This window comes from Equus przewalskii, chromosome 2 (assembly GCF_037783145.1).
Source record: "Equus przewalskii isolate Varuska chromosome 2, EquPr2, whole genome shotgun sequence".
NCBI lineage: Eukaryota > Metazoa > Chordata > Mammalia > Perissodactyla > Equidae > Equus > Equus przewalskii.
This window is the reverse complement of record NC_091832.1, coordinates 23,283,427-23,304,666: the sequence shown is the minus strand read 5'-3', so window position 1 is coordinate 23,304,666 and position 21,240 is coordinate 23,283,427. Positions and strand designations below refer to the sequence as shown.

The 21,240-nt window shown below is 46.4% G+C and overlaps 1 protein-coding gene across 4 annotated transcripts in view; it reads right to left on the bottom strand.

The window, feature by feature from the left end:
- CSMD2 (CUB and Sushi multiple domains 2) overlaps positions 1 to 21,240 on the bottom strand; it is a 592,849-nt gene that overhangs the window by 117,389 nt on the left and 454,220 nt on the right. For all 4 annotated transcript variants that reach the window (XM_070594988.1, XM_070594992.1, XM_070595001.1 and 1 more), the window contains 4 exons: positions 17,595 to 17,782; positions 6,823 to 7,017; positions 5,747 to 5,863; positions 2,746 to 2,859 (listed from right to left, as the gene is read on the bottom strand). In XM_070594988.1, coding sequence (XP_070451089.1) covers positions 2,746 to 2,859; positions 5,747 to 5,863; positions 6,823 to 7,017; positions 17,595 to 17,782 — 614 coding nt within the window. The remainder of the gene's footprint in view (positions 1 to 2,745; positions 2,860 to 5,746; positions 5,864 to 6,822; positions 7,018 to 17,594; positions 17,783 to 21,240) is intronic.

Here is a 21,240-nt window from a genome sequence, read left to right as displayed (position 1 = left end):
ACGTAGAGACGGAGATTGGACTGGTGGTTACCAGAGGGGAAGGGAGAGGAAAGAGGGTGAAAGGGATGGTTAGGCACATGTGTATGGTGATAGATTGTAATTAGTCTTTGGACAGTGAACGTGATGTAATCTACACAGAAATAGAAATATAATGATGTACACCCGAAATTTATATAACGTTATAAACTAATGTTACTGCAAAAAAAGGATGATGATGATAATAATAATAATAATAAAAATCACTCAAAAAAAAAAGAAGAAGTTAGAACAAGAAGAACAAAATAACCTGAAGATACAAAGGGGAAGAGACATTATGAAATAAAGACAGAGGTTAATTGGTTAGAAAAAAGTAGCAAGCTTCATAGAAGAATTGATAAGTAAAAGCAATAAAAACCAAACCAAAACAAAAAACAACACAAAACATCTGGTCTAGCTGAGTAAAAACGGGAGCTATACACAGCATTCAGCATTGTACAGGCAGAGGGTACAACCAATAGAGAAAGGAGATTAAATATCATCATAGCATATTATATGAGCTATGTTGCTAAATGTAAAATATTACAAAATGGATTTTTTACTAAAATACAAAACATCAGCATTGATAATAAAGCAATGTACCTGAACAGACCATGGGAGAAAATTTTAAAAACCACTGAAAACGAAGAGATAAAATAATGAGACAAATTTATCTGCAGATGATATTGCTTCTTGCCTAAAGGACCCACAAGAATCAGCTGGCAGTGTTAGCATTTATTAAGGAGGGTTCAATGGCTTTACAAAATGAATATACGCCAAACACCAGTCTTGTAGTAAACTAGCAAAGACTGGTTAGAATCTGTGATGAGGGGACCCGGAGACCCATTTACAGCAGCAACAAAAGCAACAACAAAAATTGCCATGAAATATCTAGGAATAAAGTTAACAAAAAATGAATACTGCCTAAATGGAAATGATAGCATCCACCCAACGGTTACAAAAGATAAATAAATAAAGAGCCATACCATGTTCTCGAATGGGAAGGGGAGTTCCAACGATAAAGAGGTGAGTTCTCCCCCAATTAATCTACAAGTTTAATGGAGTTCTAATGAAAATTCGAAGGCAATTTTTTTAAACTTGATAACATACATATTTCTAAAATGTATTTGGAGGCAAAAGTAAGCAAGAATAACCAATAAAAAATTCGAAACAAAGAATGACTTTGGGGACTAATCATACCATACATTTAAAATTATTATATGAAACATTACTATAATGTTATGCTAATTAAAGCTGTTTGACACTGTTGCAAGAATATGCACTTAGAGGAACTAGATAAAAAGTCTAGAAACATACCCTTAACTTCGTAAAAATTTCACATGTGTAAATCTGGAATTTTGAAAATTCTGTTAGGACAACTGGTAACTAAATTTGAAAGAATATGGTTAGATTCTCTGTATCAAATAATAAATCAAAATAAATTCCAAAAGTATTAAAGGAAAACAATGAAACTAAAAAGAAGCAAAAGAAAACCCAGAGGGCTATTTATTCCATCAGCATAAAAGTAAGCGAGAAAACTAGACAAGAAAACATTGATAGATTTGATATCATGGGAAATTCAAATTTTCTGACATTAAAATACACCCTGAAGAAATTTAAAAGGTAAATGATAAACTGTAGGCGAAGGCTTTTTATAGCATATAATATAGACAAGAAGTTTTTATAGCATATAATATATATAGCTTATAATAATATGGAGTTCTACTAAATAAATAAGGGAGTAAGTGTTAATAGAAAAATCAACACAAATAAAAAATGCATGGGCCAATAACTGCATTATAAAAGAGTTAACCTAACTAGTAATAAAAAAAAAGGCAAATTAAAAAATGAGATACCATTTTCACTTTTCAAACTGATGAAGCTTTTGTTTTTTTAATTGCCTAGTTTTTGTGAGAATAACATGCGCCCTCTTATTCACTGGTGGGTGAGCAAAGTGGAAGAACTTTCTAGAGGGATATTTGACAATCTGTATGGAAAGCCCTAAGGATCTCATGTATCCTTCAACTTGGCAATCCTACTTCTAGATATTCTAAAGTCATAGAGATGTGTATAAAGACATATGTATAATACATTGAATTATTGTTCGCAAGAGTAAAAAATGAGAAACAATCTAAGTGTTCAATAATAGAGAATTCACTACATAAATTTAAAGTGACTATGTGAAAGACCATTATGCAGCATTTAAAAATCCTATTATAGAAGAAAATAATGGCAGAGAAATGCTCCCAATGAATATTTCAATAAAAATATGTACATTGTTTTGTTCAATAAAATATGTAAAAGATTAAGTCTAAGTAGATATAAAGCCTGGAAGGAAATACACTTCATCTTTTCGGCAGTTCTTTCTGGGTGGTTTTTATTTTAATTCTCTACGCAATTATTTTTTTTTGCCTCTAAGTTTCTACAATGAAAATACAGTATGTTTATAATTGGAAAAACACGTTGGGTCTAAATACAAGCCAACAGGGGAATGCTACACCACGTGGAGGTGGCGTAGACACAGCGTGGGGTGTGGGAGAGTATCTTCTGAAGCCCCCTTCTACATATGGGTTATCAGGAGCTGACTGTCGTAGAGACAGCACCAGTGCATGAGAAACACCAAGCTTTGTGGTTCCACCTGTAGCCATGTTTATAGGGCCTCTTTCCTTTCAGCTGGGCTGTGATGCCCCAGCCCACCACCAACCCCAACGCTGGCCCGGCCCTGTGTACCTGTGTGGGAGCCCGAGAGGGAGCTGAGGAGCCGAGAGTGCTGGCTGTGGCCATCATGCACCTCCACCACGTCGTTGAGGGCCGTATGGAAGAAGGCGAACTGTCCAAACACCACTGTGGAGGAGACATGGCGTGGAGATCTCAGCGTGAAAGACTTGGCTGCCATGTTGGGGGCAAGGACTGGAGGCCTGGGGTCCCCTGGCCAGGAGGAGCCTCAAAGGAAGGTGTTGGTTCATGGGGCTAACTGCTGGCTAAGCCTTTCTACTGGCTGATTAGCACATTGGCCAGACATCAGGCACAGGGTTGCTGGGAGCTGGGAAAGGCCATCTGGCATTTTCCCATATGGGTCAAGATGACATTGAGGACTGCACTCAAGGGTCAGGCTGGTGAAGGTGGCACTGAGCTAATCTTATTCCTTTCCTGCAGCAGCTACTCAAGGACATGAAAGAGCTTTCAGTAACATCTCCCATTTTCCGTGTGATCTCAGGACCTTGTATTCTCCTTTTTCTTCAGAGGTCCAGCCAATGAGGGCAGCCCCTGGATACAAGATCCCCCACAGTGAAGAGGAATGAAGGTGGTGAGTAGCAGCCTCTCCTACGGAAGCAGCAACTGTCTATGGAATGGACACCTCATCTCCCTCTGCTAAGCCCAGAGGGAAGGGGTAACATGACATTTATTAAGCACCTACTCTGTGCCGGGTACCATGCTTGCCATGTCCGTCATCTTGTTCAACCATCACTCTTCCAGATATCCATATTTTATAGACAAAGAAACTGAAGCTCAGAAGTTAAGAGAGCTTCCCAAGGCCACTCAGCTAGCTTAGGGAAGGGGGCTGAAAAGCTGGTGGACCACGGCCTTGATGAGTCACCTGTGAGATAAGGCCCAAGAGCCCCACCACTTGATGGCTATTCATGCCAACAGCTATGAACCACAAGGGATTTCCTCAGCTGTCCCCTCTCTGCCAGTCACTGCTGGAGGGGCTGGGGTCACTGATACTGCCGGGCCATGGTGGGCACAGCTCCAATTCAGCTATCTGTCAGGCCCTAGTTCATTCTGCCTGCACTGGTCTACCAGTTGGCCGGGTGAATCTGAAAGCAAGAACCAGGGTAGACATACTGCTTTGGCTTAGGCCTTGAGCATGTAGGAAGTTGGATGTGTGTGGGTGTGTGCGTGTGTGTTGTGTGTTGGGGCAGAAAGGAACTCAGGCCACGGAGTTGACTGCCTGAGAGAAAAGCGTTTGCAGTGATGATTATAGTAGTGAACGGAGTAAGAGATTCTTAGCTCTCAACTGGTGCACAGAGGAGAGGAGGGGGAGGAGCAGGAGGAAGAGCACATTGTACCCTGAAAATGGGTACTGAGCCAGGGTAGGGGGCAGAGGTACCTCCATGCTCTCCCCTACAGAGGTGAACAGGACAGGCAAGGTTCCTGCTTTCACAGAGTGTGCATGCTAATGGGAAGAGATGGTCAAAAAGGGAAAAAACACTTAAGCAAATAGATGAACAAGATAATTTTAGATGTTAAGTTCTAGGGGTTATAGGAAAACATGATAGGGCAAGGGTGGCCACTTTAGATAGAAGATCAAAGAAAGATTTATGAGAAGAGGATCTTAGAGCTGAGATCCAAGCTGGGGGACAAGTATTTCAGACCTAGAGGCAAAAATCTTTCCCTAGTCCCCAGGCTCAGCATCACTGGCAAAGAGAAGATGCTCAGGACACATCACCACCCTTCCTGGAACCAGCTCTCCACATGCAGGTTTCGGCTCAGTGAAAGTGACCAGCCTTGGGGGTGGCTGCTTGCAAAGGTGTGAGCTCTTTATTACTGGAGGAATTCAAGCACAATCTGCGTGCCCACCTATCAAAGATTCTGCTCTGGGTGGCAGATTGGGCTGGACAACCTTTCAGGACTTTTCTATCTGTGATCCTGCAGGTCAAAAGCTCCTGGCACATAAGTATGTTGGGGAGTGTGTTCATACACACATAGGCGTGCAGGTGCTGGGGTGGGGGTGGTGCATGATGGCTGGAGCTGTGGGTGAAGATGAGGCTGGGGGTTCACAGAGGGCAGGAAACTCTTCTTTCATTTCTGCAGCCCCAGTACCCAGCAGAGTGCGTGGTCCCTAACAGGTGCTTAATAAATGTTTGGTGAATGACATCTGTGTTCATTCCATCCTCTCTCTTGGGAATAAGCAGACAGCTCTCTGCAGGGTGCCTCATCCCTCTCCCAGGTGGTCAGGATGCATCACTGTCTTTTGCCCCACGCAACACCAACAGTGTTTAGAAACAGCTGTTACTCCTCCTACAAAGAGAAACCAGCCAGGCTGGTCACCTGATTGCCCTGGTACACCCAACCTGGCTGCCCCTTGGAACTTCCTGAGTCCTCCACGAATGAAAGGACTCTTAACTGTGCCACTGCCAACCAGGTGACAAGCCTGGCTTCTTTTTGCCAGAATCTCTTGGAATCTGGAGGTTTCTCTGCCTTCTCAGGGCACTGGCCTGCTCCTCACTTTTTTTTTGCTCGTCCTATCTACAGCTGCTGGACCAGGCTCCCGGTCTCAGAGGGAATAGCGGAATGATGTGGCTCCCAACTCCCTCACCTGTACTTTCAAGCCCAGTTCCATCCCTCTCCTTCCCTTCTTCCTGCCCTTTGGCCACCCTCCCCTGGGTTCCCAGTTGGCCTGAACCTGCAGCACATCTATTCAGACTTGGGCGTGCTGGGTAGCCCCGGTGCACCCTGCCTTGCCTCTATCCTGGATAGTTTCCCACCAGCCCCAACCCCTTGGCTCCAGCTACCTCACCAGCACCCTAGGCCCCTAATGTGTCAGGAGTGTATTCTACAGCCCACTGCGTGGCCTCCACACTCAGTTGTCCTGTATGGAGACTGTTCTGCTGGTTTCCACAATGGGAGTGGATACAATTGGGAGTGGAACTGGGATATAATTGGGAAGAGCCGGAGGAGTGGGAAGGAGTCAGAAAACATGTAGACAAACATACAAAAAAACCCATACCATAGTCCTTGGGCACGGTGACAAAATACAGGCAGATCTGTCCACTGGTGTAGTTCTGTGGGTAGTTGGGGGACAAGACCACTCCATCGGAACTCACATACTGTCCCCCACAGGGGGCTGAAAGACAAATGGGATAGAGGGCCAGGTGACCCTGTGGGCCCCTCATCAGCTCTCCATCTTCCATTCTGCTCACTCCCAGTCTGAGCTTCCGGCCCTGATGGGGCTGCCCCGGATGTGCAGCCACTAATGTGGAGGATGGGAGTTCTGAGGACAATGACCTGCCCTTCCCAAGGCCATCCATCCCTGGCCTGGCATGTGGCCTGAGGACCCTGATGCTGGGCACCTGTTAGTCCTTATCCTCTAACCATTAACACTGGCATTGATTCTGGGAGGGACAGCCTTGGGGAGCACTTTGGGAACCTCTTCTGCTTACAGTAAGGTGGGACCTAGAAATGATCTGCTGCCCTATGGGTTGATGTCTGCATCCACACAGTTAGTGTCCTGTATGAGAAGGGAGCTGAAGCTTCCCCAGAGTGGCCCCGCTGGGAGCGGCCAGCCCATGCAACCCAGCCATCTTCTGTTCCCATTCATGAGGTCCACAAGGGGTGGACCTCAGAGCCAGCTTCTCTCACCTGGGCGAAGGGGCCTCCTTGCTTTCCAACTTAGGTGGCCGCCATGCTCTTGAAGTTCCAACACTCCATCCTATCCCTCTCGTCAGAACCCCACAGCTAACCCAGAAGCCCCTGGAGTCCAGCTCACTGGCCTTAGTTTTACATGTGACCCCTCGATGACTTTCCCTAGGCCCAGGAGCAAGCCTAGGGTCACCTTTAAACACCTTTGTCCCTGGTGTGAGCTGCTGGCATGTCTGGGGCCACCTTTGAGGACATCTATCTGAGTGGGGGTGGGGATACTGTGTGATCTGAGAGAGATGACACACTGACAGGGACTGAGTGAACTCAAGGGGCCCCCCTTTGAGGACCATGTCCCGCCTCCCCCTTTCCCTCGCTGACAGCCCCTTCTGACTTGGACACGCCCTCACTCCCTCCGACTACCTCCCCACCCCTGAGCTCCACCACCTGTGCACACGGGCCGGGGATTGTTCCACACGGGCTTCCCGTCGGGCCCCAGGATGCAGCTCAGGGTCGAGGAGCCCTCAACCTCATAGCCCCCATGGCAGTAGTAGGTGATGGAGGAGCCCAGCTTCAGGTCGGACCCCACTCTCGTGCCATTCTTGATGGAACCAGGATCGAAACATGACTCCCGGGGGTTTTCTGGAAAAAGGAAAAATAAACAGACACACACATACATAAACAGAGTGCTCATTAGTGGCTTAATTCCATGAGGAAGCCCTGACTCTAATTAGCCACAGAGCACATGGGATTTGGGATTGCTGGTCCTATTCCCTTCAGGTCTGGAAACTTCTCTAAATTTGGTTAGAAATCTAGGGCTGGAAGGCATTTTGGAGAGTGAAATTTCTCCCTCCTCTCCCCACATTCCTGCCTTGACTCACAAAGGAGGGAGTCGCAGCTGAAGCTCTGAGATCCTCTCTTATCCCTTAACTCACTCTCCTGGGGGAGGCACGAGCTGCTCTGACTGGTGGGAGCTGGTGGTCCCTGGAGCAGATCTGAGTTGTGGACAGGGTCACTGTGGCACAGGTCAGTGCTGGGGCACAGTCCACCCCTTCGCTCATCTTTGACTGCCCACACTCAGCACGGCAGGCCTCCTTGGCTTTCTGCCTCTGTGTGGGAAGCAGCACCCACTTTTGGAGACTGCTTTCTCTTCTTCTCTTTCTTTTGCCTACAACTGTGCTACCGGTTGGGTAGGGGAAGCTTTGCAGGCTGTCATATCTATGCCTTGCAGGTGTTCTGAGTGCATGGGCACCAATACTTAGGCTTAGGAAGGAAGTAGGAAACCCCACTTCAACCTCTGGGCTAAGTCCGGGTCTCCAACACAGTTTTCCAGGGCTTTGCATCGGGTATTCGGTGCTTGCTAGTTTATGAAAACAGTAGTACTTTTCCATTTGACTCTGGATGCTTCTGTCTTCCCTCTCAGGTATACCATGGATGTATTTATCAGGCATCCACTCTGTCCCTCTGCACCGGATAAGAGTGAACTTGATGCTTCCTGAGCAATTGAGAGTACCAGTCATGGCCCTGAATCTCTGGAGAAGAGCACTCCACAGCCTTTCTCACTATCAGCTGGAAATGCTGAGCAGCTCTTGCGAGCCAACACTCACTTCCATGCACTGCTGTCTTTTCTCATCCTTCTGTTCTAAGACCACTGATGGTCAAGAGGCCTGTCATCAGACCTGGGCAGTGTCAGGACACAGCTGAGGAGGGGCAGTATAGGGAAATGCAATTGAGTATCAGGTTCCGTCGGAGTCCTGGAGGCTATGCTATGGGAATACAGTAGTGAGGTCTAGAGACCGGGGCTCACAGAAAGGTGCTGACAGCCCTTGTAGAAGGACTCAGAAATTCACAAAGCAGATGTAAGGAGGAAAGAGCCAGAACAGAAGGGATCAGAGTTCAGAGATGAATGGCTCAGGAGGAGTTTTGCTGAGGGCTGTCCTTGTCACCGGGGTACCTTTTAGGCTATCTATACAAAAGGCAGCCGCTGCTTGAGGGTGTCATTCAGCTGCCAATCACCCCATTGACCGGTGGGATGGCACTGTAAGAGTCTATGATACTGCCAAGTCTAGCCAGCCTTGCACGGGAGCCCTTATGATGGCCCTGCTCTTTGTCTTTGTCCATAGCTAAGCGTGGAGCAGTCCTGGATATACTACTAAATTTAAGCTCAAGTGGGACTGGGACCCAGAAAATTCTCCCTCATCTAGCAGAGGACCCCTCAGTGGTTTTCTCATGTGCCCTGTGATGTGCTGCCTTGACCCTCTCATCAAATTTGTCCTTTCCCTGAGCCCAGTAGCCTCCAGAATATAACTGGCCATTGAGTGGCCTATATGTGGATCACAGAGATACAGGGAACTGTCACCATGTTGCATATTTCATCTGTGCTTCTCATAAATTCAAAGTGGGTCAAATATTTATTTGAAATCTTTATTTCAGAGAAATTAAGCAACTTGGAACGAGTTGACATAGTTCATAAGAGGCATAACTAGCTGGGGTGCCCAACATCCATTTCCCCCCTTCTTTCTTAAATAATGGAACCCAGATTTTATCCAGAATATCAAGGAATCAGCTGATATCTACATTTTCCAGTCACCTGGGTAGCTAGATATGGCCAAAGAGATGTAAACTTGGGCTGGTCAGATGACAACCTCCTGTGTCACTCAGAGTAAAAGCCACAATCCTTATAGGCTTACAAGGCCCTGAACATTCTTTCCCGAATCCTCCCCTCTACAACCTCAACTCCCATCATCCCTTTGCTAACTTTGCTCCAACCACTTGGCGTCTGTGCAAGGAACGTTCCTCTGTTCACATGGCCCCCTCTCTCACCTCTTTCAGGACTTAACTCAATATCTCCTTCTTAGTGACAGATCCTTGATCAGCTCTTTAAAGTTTCAATATTCCTCTCCCCAACACTTCCATCACCCTACTCTGCTTTATTTCTCTGCACTGGGATCAATATTATCTCATGTACTATATATTTACCTTAATTTTTTCTATCTCTTTCCACTAGAACGTAGGTTCCAGGAGGGAATTTTCCAGTTTTGCTCACTGCTGTAGTTCGGTGCCTGGCACATGGTAGGCACTCAATAAATATTTTTTAAATAGGTAAATGTGGAGCTTCTAGAAAGGCTGCTTAAGGGAAGGTGATTCAGCTTGGAGAATGCTTGTTGGCCCTTCCTTCTTTCCTTCCTTCCTCCTTCCTACAGTCTGAAACTCAGATGTGATGGCTGGATCTCCAGTCGCCATCTTGGATCCTGAGATCACCTTGAGAATGGGAGCCATGTACTAGCATGATAGAGCAGAAAGACAAAAGGAGCCTAGGTGGAGCCACCTCGTCAGCCCTGGATGACAATCTCCAGATTTCTTTTACAGGAAGGAGAATAAACTTCTACCTCATATAAGCAACTGTGCTTTTGGGGAACTGTCGCACTGCACTGGAACCCAGATGGAGATGACTGCCCCAGAACTTTACAGTATGTCAGAATGTTCTTTCCTCCCTTCTCTGTGTGGCAAACTCCTTTACTTTTCAATGCCATCCTCTCTTGAGCAAGTTTCCTGAGCTTTGCCTTCTCTCTGGCAGAATCTGCTTTTCTTTTCTTGATTATAGTATGTGTGACATTATCTTGGTAGGTTGGGTAAGTGTATTTATTTCCAGTGGGTTCTGATCTCCTAGAGGACAGGGACTCATCACCTATTCTTCTCATAACCCCGGAAACTAGCACAGAACTTGGCACTGGGTCTGGCCTGAGTTGGCACATAATAGAAGTTTAATAAATGGGTACTAAATTGATTGGCCGAATATCTCTGGGCTTGGAAAATCAACAACTACATCAGTGATTCCAACTACAGACCCTATTCTATCATTACCCAAATGTCAGAGCAAGAGCTCATCATTTGAAGCATTATCACATTAATAATAATGACAAGGATAATGATAATGATAACGATGATAGAACCTTACGCAGGAATTTCGCTTTATAATTTTCAAAGCACTTTCCCATCTGTTATCTCATTTGCGTCTGACAATAGCCTCTTCAGCAGGCAGGGCCAGGTACGCTCCTCCTCAGGTTAGAGATGAGGAATGCGGTGATCAGAGAAACTAAATGAGTTTTCCAAACCATTCAACTATTAAGAGGTAGAATTAAGACCAAAATCGGGTCTGCCGTCAGCCAAACTGGAGCTCAGCTGTGAATGATAAAACTAAATGACTAAAACATGATGATGATGATAATAATAAAAGAAACTCAAGCCTTCCAAAATGGGATAATTAAATGAACCAGCTTCTTTTTGTCCTAATAGATCAGTTCCATTTCCAAACAGTGTAATAACAAAAAACTGAAAACAACAACCCAAACACCCAACCAGTAAGGAACTGGTTAAACAAGGTTGGATTAGAACCATCCGCTGAAATAAAATCATCCTTTAAAAAGAACAGCAGAAGTCTTTGAATACTGAGAAAGATGCTTAAGATCTGTTGGGCAAAAAATGAAACAGAGCAAAAAAATCTCCCCAAAACCTGCAACCCATATTATGGATTAGTACATAGGTGTGATCCCCATCCACATAAAACAGAGATCGGCAAACTACAGTCCACAGGCTGGCTCCTGTTTTTGTAAATAAAGTTTTATTGGAACATAGCCACACCCATTTGTTTACATATTGTCTACGGCTGTTTTACCATGACAACAGCAGAGTTGAGAAGATGCCACAGAGACCATCCGGTTCGCTGAGCCTAAAATATTTACTATCTGGTCCTTTGCAGAAGTTTGTCAACCCCTGGTACATAATTTACATTAATTTATATTTATATAAAACATCTGGAGTGAGATAATAGACCATTAATAATGGTACTTCAGGGGATGGTATATGGGGGGACGTTAAGTTTTTAGAGTACGTCTTATATGCTGCTGTATTGTTTGAATTTTTCCAGTAAACACGTGTTACTTTTAAAATTGGCAAAAAATGAAGACGTTTCTATTTTGAACTTAAAGAAGAAGACCCATGGCAGCGGCGGGTGGTGGTAGCGGTGATGGTGGGAGCAGGTGTGGAAATCTGGTTGTAACTCCTTGGTCCACAGTGTCACTTCCAAGGGCTTGAAAGAGAAAATAGGTACTTTTTAGTACCTTCTGGGAGCAGTTGATTCACCTTGGCCACTCCTGAGTTATTTTAGACTCTCTAACACATGTTGCAAACTGCTCTTCCTTCTGTCTGAAATCCTGCCCCACCTCTGCTCTCACACAGCAGGCTTCTTCTCAAACTTTAGCTCTCTGTTTAAATGTCACCTGCCCTGCGAGGCCTTCACTTTCACCAGCTCCCACTCTTCAGTGGGCCTCTCATTTCTCCTTCTCACGGTAGCTTGTTCTTTCCTAACTTCTTCCTTCTCGTTTGTCTACTTATTTATTGTCGGTCTCCCTCACTCAACTGTACGTTACCTTAGGGTCAGGACCATGACTATTTTGCTCACTGCTGTGTCCTCCACCTCAAGTACAGGGCGTGGCATGAAGTAGGAGTTCAATAAACACTTATTGAATGAATGAATGGTCTCTACACTCTACACAGATGTCCCAGCCCAGAAGGAGGCCACCACACCTGCTGGAAGATGAGAATCAAGGTCTCCCCTCCCCCATTCTGTTGATTTCTCTGGCCTGTAAAAAGACGATAAACCTCCCTGGGACTCATTTTTTTTTTTTTTTTTTTTTGAGGAAGATCAGCCCTGAGCTAACTACTGCTAATCCTCCTTTTTTTTGCTGAGGAAGACTGGCCCTGAGTTAACATCCATGCCCATCTTCCTCTACTTTATACGTGGGATGCCTACCACAGCACGGCTTTTTGCCAAGCGGTGCCATGTCCGCACCCAGGATCCGAACCAGTGAACCCTGGGCAGCCGAGAAGCAGAATGTGCGCATTTAACCGCTGTGCCACCGGGCCGGCCCCTCATTTTTAATAACTGTATCCCAAAGACAGGATCCTCCTCATTCCCTGTGTATCCCTTTAGCAAAGAGTAAAGCTACCCAGAAGGCTGAATTCAGAAGAGAAGTGCCTCAGAACACGGTCTAACGGAAATCCATAATTGACGTGACTGCACTCAGAATCGTCTCTGAGGAGGCCTGCCCAGAGATGGCCAAGATACCACAGCCACCTTCCGGGAGCAAGTGAACAGAGGCACCTACAAACCCATTCATCTCTGCCTTATAATTAGGCGGCCCTCCAACCTCTCACTGGTAGCAGACTTGTCCATCAGTCTAGGACGTGAGCTCCATGGAGGCTGGGACTTTGTTTTGTCCCCTGCTCTGTTGCCAGCCCCTACATTAGTGTCTGGTACATAGTGGGTGCTCAGTAAATATTACTGAGTGAACAAATTAATAAAAATGCCTCATCTGCCCTTGCTTCTTATGAAAAAGCCTAATCCCATGACACTGCTCAGTGGACCCTTGAGTTAAGCCTGGTCAATCGGATGGTCCTTTGGGATTTAGAATTGGGACACAAACTGGGAAGCGATTCAAAGCGAAGAGTGAGGCAGCCATACTTGTCCTAGGAGAATGGAGAAGCAATGAAAATTGATCTGTAGTGAGAGGAGAATGTAGCAATTACTTAGAAACAGGTGGGGAGGAGACTGAGTGGTCCTGGAGATGGAGGAGGTAACCTCAACCTCTACCTCTCCCATCCTGATTTCAATCCTTTAGGAGTTTATGCTTCTTGCCCTTGGGCTTTTGTAGTCTAAAAATATATTCCCTTTTGCTGTTAAGTTAGAGTGAGTTTTGTTATCTGTACTGTTAAAATGTAGAACCCTTCTTAGCTTAAATTAATTCGGCTGTTAGTTGTTTTCTTTTTGTTGTTGTTGTTGAGAAAGATTGTCCCTGAGCTAACATCTGTGCCAATCTTCCTCTTTTTGCTTGAGGAAGATTGTTGCTGAGATAACACCAGTGCTAGTCTTCCTCTATTTTGCATGTGGGACACTGCCACAGCGTGGCATGATGAGCAGTGCATAGGTCCACACCTCCGATCCGAAACCATGAACCCTGGGCCACCGAACCGGAGTGTGCCAACTTAACCACTACACCATCAGGCCAACCCCAGTTGCTTTCTTATAATGAAGTCTCTTTTTTGTCTCAAGTTGGTTTGAGTGAGCTTCTGTTTTTCACATTTTTATAATAAATTACCCACTTTTTTGCTTAAGTTGGTCTGAGTGGGTTTCTCAATTTGAAACTAAGTGATCCCTGACTAAGATGCAGCCAAACTATTTCTGGTTCCCACTTGGGAAGTTGGCAGAATGTGGGGAAAGGCTCCTGGTCCATCTGCCTTATGTCAGAAAAGGGGCTGACCCCAGAGAGTGGTTTTCGCTGGGCTCAGCCACATGGCAACATTTCTCCACATGCCTCCGCTCACCTCCCAAAGCATGGAAGCCACAGGTCCCAGGTCCTCAGCACTAGCAGGACCCTGGATCTCTCTAAAAGACAGGATTCTGCCTTTGGACAGAAGATGGCTTCTAGATAGACGAGGCCAATTCTTCTCTTCCTAAGGATCCAGACCTGCCGCAATGTGCAAGTCCTCAGTGGGCTATATCTCATTCTGCGATGTTCTCTGGATTTGAAGAGTGTAGAGTATTTAAATTCTTTGCCATAGAATGAAGAAATATATAGGACACGCATGACACACATCACAAATACAGTTATGCACCATGTAATGACATTTCAGTCAATGATGGACTGCATATACGATGGTGGTCCTGTAAGATTAGTACCAGATAGCCGAGGTGTGTGGTAGGCTATACCATCTAGGTTTGTGTAAGTGCACTCTGTGATGTTTGCCCAACGACAAAATCACCTAATGATGCATCTCTCAGAACATCCCTGTTAAGCGACTCAGGACTGTATTCATGTTATATATTCCACACTCTTACATACATGTGTACATAACATCATATTCACACTCTATATCTTCAGTAAACAAAAAAGAAACTGTACCAACATTCTAATGGGGGAGCCCCAAGAAGAGGGGTTCAAGACCTTCTCCCTCCCAAACAAGAGCAGAACAAATGAAATATCCACGACACAGGAAAAAAGGCCAAGGGACGGAAGAGGGCAGATCAAAGCAACTACCTACTGGCACTGGGTCCTCTGTCAGGCGCTGTGTCTATTTAACAACCCTCACAACAACTGCTTCACCTGGTACCACTGTCTCTCTTTGACAGATGAGGAAGCGATGCTCAGGGAAGTTAAGAAACTTGTTTAAGGCCATACATTAACAAGTGATGGAGGCCACCCCTATAAAGATATTGAACTTGAGGGAATATTGTCAAGGCCGTGGGATCTGGCAGCAGAGGAGACTCATCCTAGGAATCCAGGGATCCTGGGAGACGGAGAAGGAGACCACAGGTAAGGTGGGGGGTCCCATCAAATGGGCTCTCTGACCAGAGGTTGGGCACTTAGCATGGGGGGTGACTAACATCATGGGGTGTGCAATCTGAGAAGGAAGGAAGGCAGCTCCAGGTCTCGCCAGGCACCTCTCACTCCAGACAGACACATTTATCTTGGTACTTGTACCACAGATGCTAAGAAGGAGGTGGAGGGTGCATGGGTGGGCTGTGCCTCCGCTCTCCCCTCTCCTCTTTTCCAAGTAATTGGCCTTCCTCCAGCTGCTGGGCTGGCTCAGGTGGCAGCTGGAAGGACCTCATTCCCTGGGCTATGTTTTGGATCTGAGAATTCCTCTCCATAAGGTCTTGGGCCAACAGCTGAAAATGGAAAGGGCTTCTTTGGGAAAGAGGACTTGGAAGTGGGCTCCAGCACATGAATTCAGTGGAGAAGACCCGGGGAGAGGCGGCCACAGCCAGGTTGGATGTTCCAGGTGACCGGGGAAGAAGCTGAGGGAGTTTCTACTCAGGAGCTTCTTATATCCAAGGACGATGAAATAAAGTCATCTTGTAAGAAATCTGAAAGTGGTGACATTTGGGGTGAAATTTTGGAATCTCCGGCAAGTAGAGGACTCCATGTGGGAGAAGTCAGAGGCAGCTCTGCAGGGTTGCTAAGACTTGGCTGGGGTTAAAGGGTATCACTTGTGGTGGCTCCATGTGCCATGTATGTGTGACTTTTTCTGGCCACGCTCGGCCACTTGGGTATGGCTGAAACAAAGATGCAGTTTTGCAAGGTTTATGCAATAGAAGGACCAGGGGCAGGAATACCAGTGAGGGTGTGATTAGAGAGATGAATAATAAAAGGCAGGATGATGATGATATGGCAGTGGGGACGATGGTGGCGGAGCGATGGGGGTCCCAGGCTGATCATGCCTCCAGTTAGAATTCCACGATATGTGACTGTGTTAGTTCTGATATCGGCATGTGGAGAAGGGTTTGGGTGCAGGAGGTTTATCGAATAGCAGGTGCATGGAGGAAGAGAGGATGGCAGAATATGCATTTCCCAGGCCAGCCCCATGAGAAAGAAGACTACAAATAAAACTATTCTATTTATACATTCTCTAATTTGTGCACCAAAGTATCTTCTAGAACGGTATCTGACAAAGAGCAGACAATCAATAGTTACGAGGACTTCGACGAGTTGATGTGTTCCAAGTGCTGAGGACAGCGCCAGCAGTTGGTGGACATGAAGTTAGCTATTGTTATAATCAGTATTGTTTGTGAGCTCATGCGAGATATTCCCAAGAGATCCCAGAAACATTTAATTAAGGGACATTTGAAAAGGTTGCTGAGCTCCTACATTCTGCAAGTGGGGGACATGAGCCAGAAACTTTTTAATTTTAACTGGTAATGTGACCTCATTTGTACCCACAGGCTGATGAGGCCTGGGTGAACTTGGGTTACAGTAACAATAACAAAACCAGTCATCTCTAGAGTATTGTAAAGTGGTGAGTACACACGGGGCATTATACTCACACATATAATATGTATGTATAAAGTATCTCTTAACTTTAACCTTCTGCAACATAATTATTATGACCATCATTTTATAGATGGAGAAATGGGTTTCAAGAGATAATAACTTGCCAAATTCACAAATTAAGCAAGAAATGGAGCTAGGATGTGGATAATGGGGCCTGGGATAATTAGAGAAGAAGAAAAGGTCAAAAAGAGATGAATAGAGTAGGAGAAAGTAGAACGCTGGAGAGCCCGGCACTGATCTCAGTACCACCGAACGTTACAGAATGCTCGAGCTGTGCCGGGCACCGGGCCGAGGACTTTGATGCGTGGATTCACTGATCTCTACATCATTTCTGTGAGGCAGTTATTACCCCACCCTCATCTTACAGATGAAGAAAGGGAGGTTTCGAGAGATTAAATAACGTGCCCAAGGCCACGCAATTGTTAAATAGGAAAGATGAGCCCTGAACCCAGTTCATCCCACAGTCTGTGCTCTTGCCCAGGCAGGGATGTGGCCTGTTTTTGTAAGTAGACTTTAATTGGGCACAGCCAAGCCCATTCCTTTCTGTTTTGTCTTCAGCTGCTTGAGTGCTATACCAGCAGCACTGAGTAGTTGCGAAAGAGACCGTATGGCCCACAAGCCTAAATTATTTACTATCTGGTCCTTTAAGAAAAAACTTGCTGACCCCTGCTCTGGACCCCTACACTATGCAGCTTGCCTTAATTAATCCAAAAGTACAATGAGAATAAAAGATGGCACAGCTGGAGGGGTGAGACAACGTGATCAGGAAGTATCAGAAAGTGTCCAGCCTATGACAAGGTGCCAGAGTATGGCCAAGGAGTGTCCTTGGGGCAGAGGTCTAGGCACTGTGACCCCAGGAGTTGGATGGGCTGTCCACACGGGCACTGAATTTATCCAGGATGGTGGAGGGCTTTGGGGTAGAGAGGAAGATTGAGTCTCAGATCAGAACCCTAAGGGGGTGACTGGGAAGATATTAGTTGATAGGTGTGGGCTGAGGTTATGAGACTGAAGAAGAGCTAGGAATGATCCTCATAGAAAAAGGAGAAAAGAAGAGCAACGATTTGGAATACAAGTGAGGTGCAAGAAGAATGCTGGTCTCCTTTTCTCCCACACCTGGGACACCTGGGAGTGAGAGACGAAGCCGCCTAGAAGGCCAGAGGAAGGCAAGTGCTCTGCAGGTGGCAGCGGTGCTAGGACTGGCACCGGCTCCCTATGGTCCCGGCCAATGCTCTCTCACTACTCTACGCTGCATTCGGGCTTCCCCTCTGCCGGGTCTGGCTGGCCCCACCCTCAGCGATCTCTGCCCCAGGGCGCTTGTCTGTGCCTTACCTGTGTAGTCGATGACGAAGCCAGCATTGCTCACGGAGGCGTCGCTGCGGAAGGCGAGGAAGAGGCTGTTGCTGCTGCTCTCAATGCGGCCTGGGAGCTGGGAGCCATAGAAGCTTCCTATGAGGGGGCTGAGAGAGTCCGGTCCGTCGTAGATATGGAGGAAGTCATAGCCAGGCTCCAAGTTAAAGCTAGGAACAAAAACATCCCGCCCCCACCCCGCTAAGGTCAAATAAAGGCTCGTCCTGGGCCTTAGGCTCCACCAAAGGACGGGGCCTCCCAGGCAGTGAGCCCTCCATCCCACTGGTACCAACCCCTGCGACTTGCTGGGGGGAGGGAGAGGATGAAGCCCCAGCGCCTCCCAGTGCGGCGAAAAGATGGATAAGGAAGGCTCAGTGGCTGAGGAGCAGATTCCAGAGTCAGCGTCCAGAAAACTGGAGCTGAAAACTAACACCTTCCTTTAAAAAAATTTTTTTTTTCATTGAAATATACTGACCTATAACATAGTGTAAATTTAAGGTGAACAACATGTTGATCGGAGACATTTATGTATTGTAGTATGATTGCCATTGTAGCAATAATTAGCATCTCTATCACGTCACGTAATTATCATTTCTTTTTAGTGGTTGGAATAATTCAGATCTAGTCTCTTAGCAAGTTTGATGATCATAATACAATATTGTTGTCTAAATTCACTATACTGTGCATAAAAGGGAAAACGAGTTACCAACTTCACACTCTGTGTAGTCAGCCAGAGCAGGTCCAGAACCCAGGTCTCTTACCTGCCTCTAAGGTTCTTGACACAGTGTTATTCTTCACCTCCTTTCCCAAGAGGGAAAGAACCACCCAGGCAGCCATTCCCAGGCAGGAAGGGGCCTGTTCCCACGGAGGACCCTGCCTTCATTCCTCTATCTCCTCAGCTCTCCTCAAGATCTGCTCCCACCCACTCCGGGCACCCACAGGTATGCCTTTTTCTTAGTTATTCTGACCCTGGTGTTGGAAAAAATCCACTTTAAAAACTGTACGAATTTAGCAAATTGAATATTCGAGTTGTCGAATGTAATTTATTTTGCTGGAATGCCTAGGGTGAAAAGGATGGAAAATTCCAAGGATTGGCAAGAACTGGAGCCCCTGGGGCTCTCATAACCTGCTGGGAAGTGTAAATTGGTTCAACCATTTGGGAAAACTGTTTTGCAATATCTACTAGATCTGAACATATGCTGGCCTATGATGCAGCCATTCCACTCTTAGGTATATATCCAACAAAGGCAGTCGATACCAATCAAGTGTGCAGAGATAAAAACAACAGAATAAAAGTAAATGAGCTTACAAAGAAGAGATTTCTGATGCAAACTCGCTCGTAACCCAGTCACGGCCTGGGAGACTCAGACACCCATTTGGTGGAACTGAGAATGAAATGGTGGTACTACCCTTAGCTAAGACATAAGGAAGAGGGAGGGGGCCATGACGTGCCTAGGATGAAGGGGTAGGGCGGGCAGACAGAGAAGAAGGGCGTCTAGGAGGCACGGGGAAAAGAACCAGATATGCGCTGGCCTCCCACCCCCACGGCACCCTCTCACACTGGTGTCAGCTGCCAGGTCACCCCACCACTGCCGGGTGCTATGGTCTTCTTGCCCCCATCATTCAGCTCTCACCCATCTGGTCTTTCAAAAGTCAGCAAAGAAGGGTTTTGGAGTGAGTCCGTCTTGGTCACACATTATGGCTCCGTCATGCCTAACTGCCTTCTGCCTGGCCCTGCCTTCCTTCCATCATCAGACTTTATCCAAGCACCTCAATATGCTGGGGACTGTGCCCAGGATGCGGGGATATGTCAGACACCACCCCTTCTTCAAGACGGCGTTGGGGCTGAAGGAAGTGACAGATGTGAAGACAACAAGGCAAAGTCTACCGTCTGTACAGGCATATGGGAGCACAACATCAAGTTCCTCCAGGAGGAGGAAACGAAGCTTTCAAGGAGGCCAGGCTGGAGCGAAGTCTTGGGAGATGAAAAGACCCTCAGCGGTCGGACAAGCAGGGAAAGGAAGTTGCTGTGAAGGGAGCAGCACAAAGTCGCAAGGGCATGAAATAGCCTAAGAAGCTGTGAATAGTTCAGTCTGGCTGGAGCTCAGGGGTTAGGATGGGGTGGCATTAGGACTGGGCTGGGGGTTGACTGGAGAGGTAGGCAGGGGCCAGATCGCTTGGAATGAAACTCAAAAGTTTGGACCTTTGGGAGTCATTAAAGGATTTCAAAATAAGGGATCTACCTGTTTGTTTCTTTGTTTCTAAATCGAGGTCTAATTTATACTCCATGAAACGATCAGCTCTGAAGTGTACCCCTCTGTCAGTTTTGACACATGCATATCAAGATCCAGAACATTAATACCATCCCTAAAAGTTCCAAGGTGCCCCTTCTCAATCAATCTTCCCCACCCCCAGAAGCTACCCCTGAACTGAATTTTATCACCACAGATTAGTTTTGCTGATCCTAAAATTTCATGTAAGCGGAATCACACATTATGTACTTTTTTATGTCTGTCTTCTTTCGCTCAGCATGATATTGTTGAGATTCATCCACGTGGCTGCATGTGTCAGTAGTTTATTCCTTTTTATTGCCGAGGAGTATATGATTGCATATTAAAATGGAAAATGAGGTGGTTAGTTTAGCATTTTGCGTGACAAGATCAGTCTGACAGCTAGCTAAGGAAGAGATCGGCATGGAAGGTAAGATGGGCAGTGGAACTAGTTAGGAGAGTATCGCAGTAATTTAAATGGGAAATAATGAGGGCTTCCAGAAAGACAGTAGCTGGGAGGATGAAGAAGGAGGGAAAATACGAGGAGTGTTATGGCAGCAGAGGCTCCACACCTTGGTGGCTAATGGGAGAAGCAGTGAAGGTGGATGACGGTGCCACCCTGCAATATTCAGAACAGAGGTCATCCAGGAGGAGAAGTAATATGCTTCGTTTTGTATGCGTTGCATTTGAGTGCCTACAGGCACCAGACAGAGACCTCCAACAGTTAGATATGGGAGCCTGTAACTCAGAAGAAACTCTGGATGGGTGAGAGGGGAGTCCTTAGTTTACAAGAGGAGAGTGAAGTCTTTGGAGTGGATGAGCTTGTCCAGGAAGGAGGTGTGGGCAAGAAGAGAAGGAGCCCATCGTAGAACCTGGCAGAGGATGAGGAGCATGGAAAGGAAGTCGTGAAATCACAGAAGAAGCTAGAGCACCAAAAGGGAGTAACTTCAAAAAGCCAAGGGGAAAAGCAGGGTAAGGATGGAGGGCGCGATCAAGAGGTGTGGGAGGATAAAACACGGAAAGTTCCATTTTGTTTCCCAACCAGGAGTTCGTTGGTGTCTTTCATCAGAAGAGTTGCCGGTGGAACCGTGGAGGCAGAAACCGGATTTCGGCGGTTTGAGAGTGAACAGGAGGTAAGGAGGAGCTTGCTTCTAAGAGGAATAAAGGAGACAGCGCAGGAGCTGGGTGGGGCGCACCTGCAAGAACCCTGAGCCTCCTTGTGTGCTGGGGAGCGTGACGGAAGGAGCCAGGTGAGTGCAGAGGAGGAAAAGACAGGAGGGCAGCGGAAAAGGATGCAGCAGGGTCCTCCTTGCTGAATCTCAACATCTTCAGAGGTAAAAAAAAAAAAAAAAAAAAGG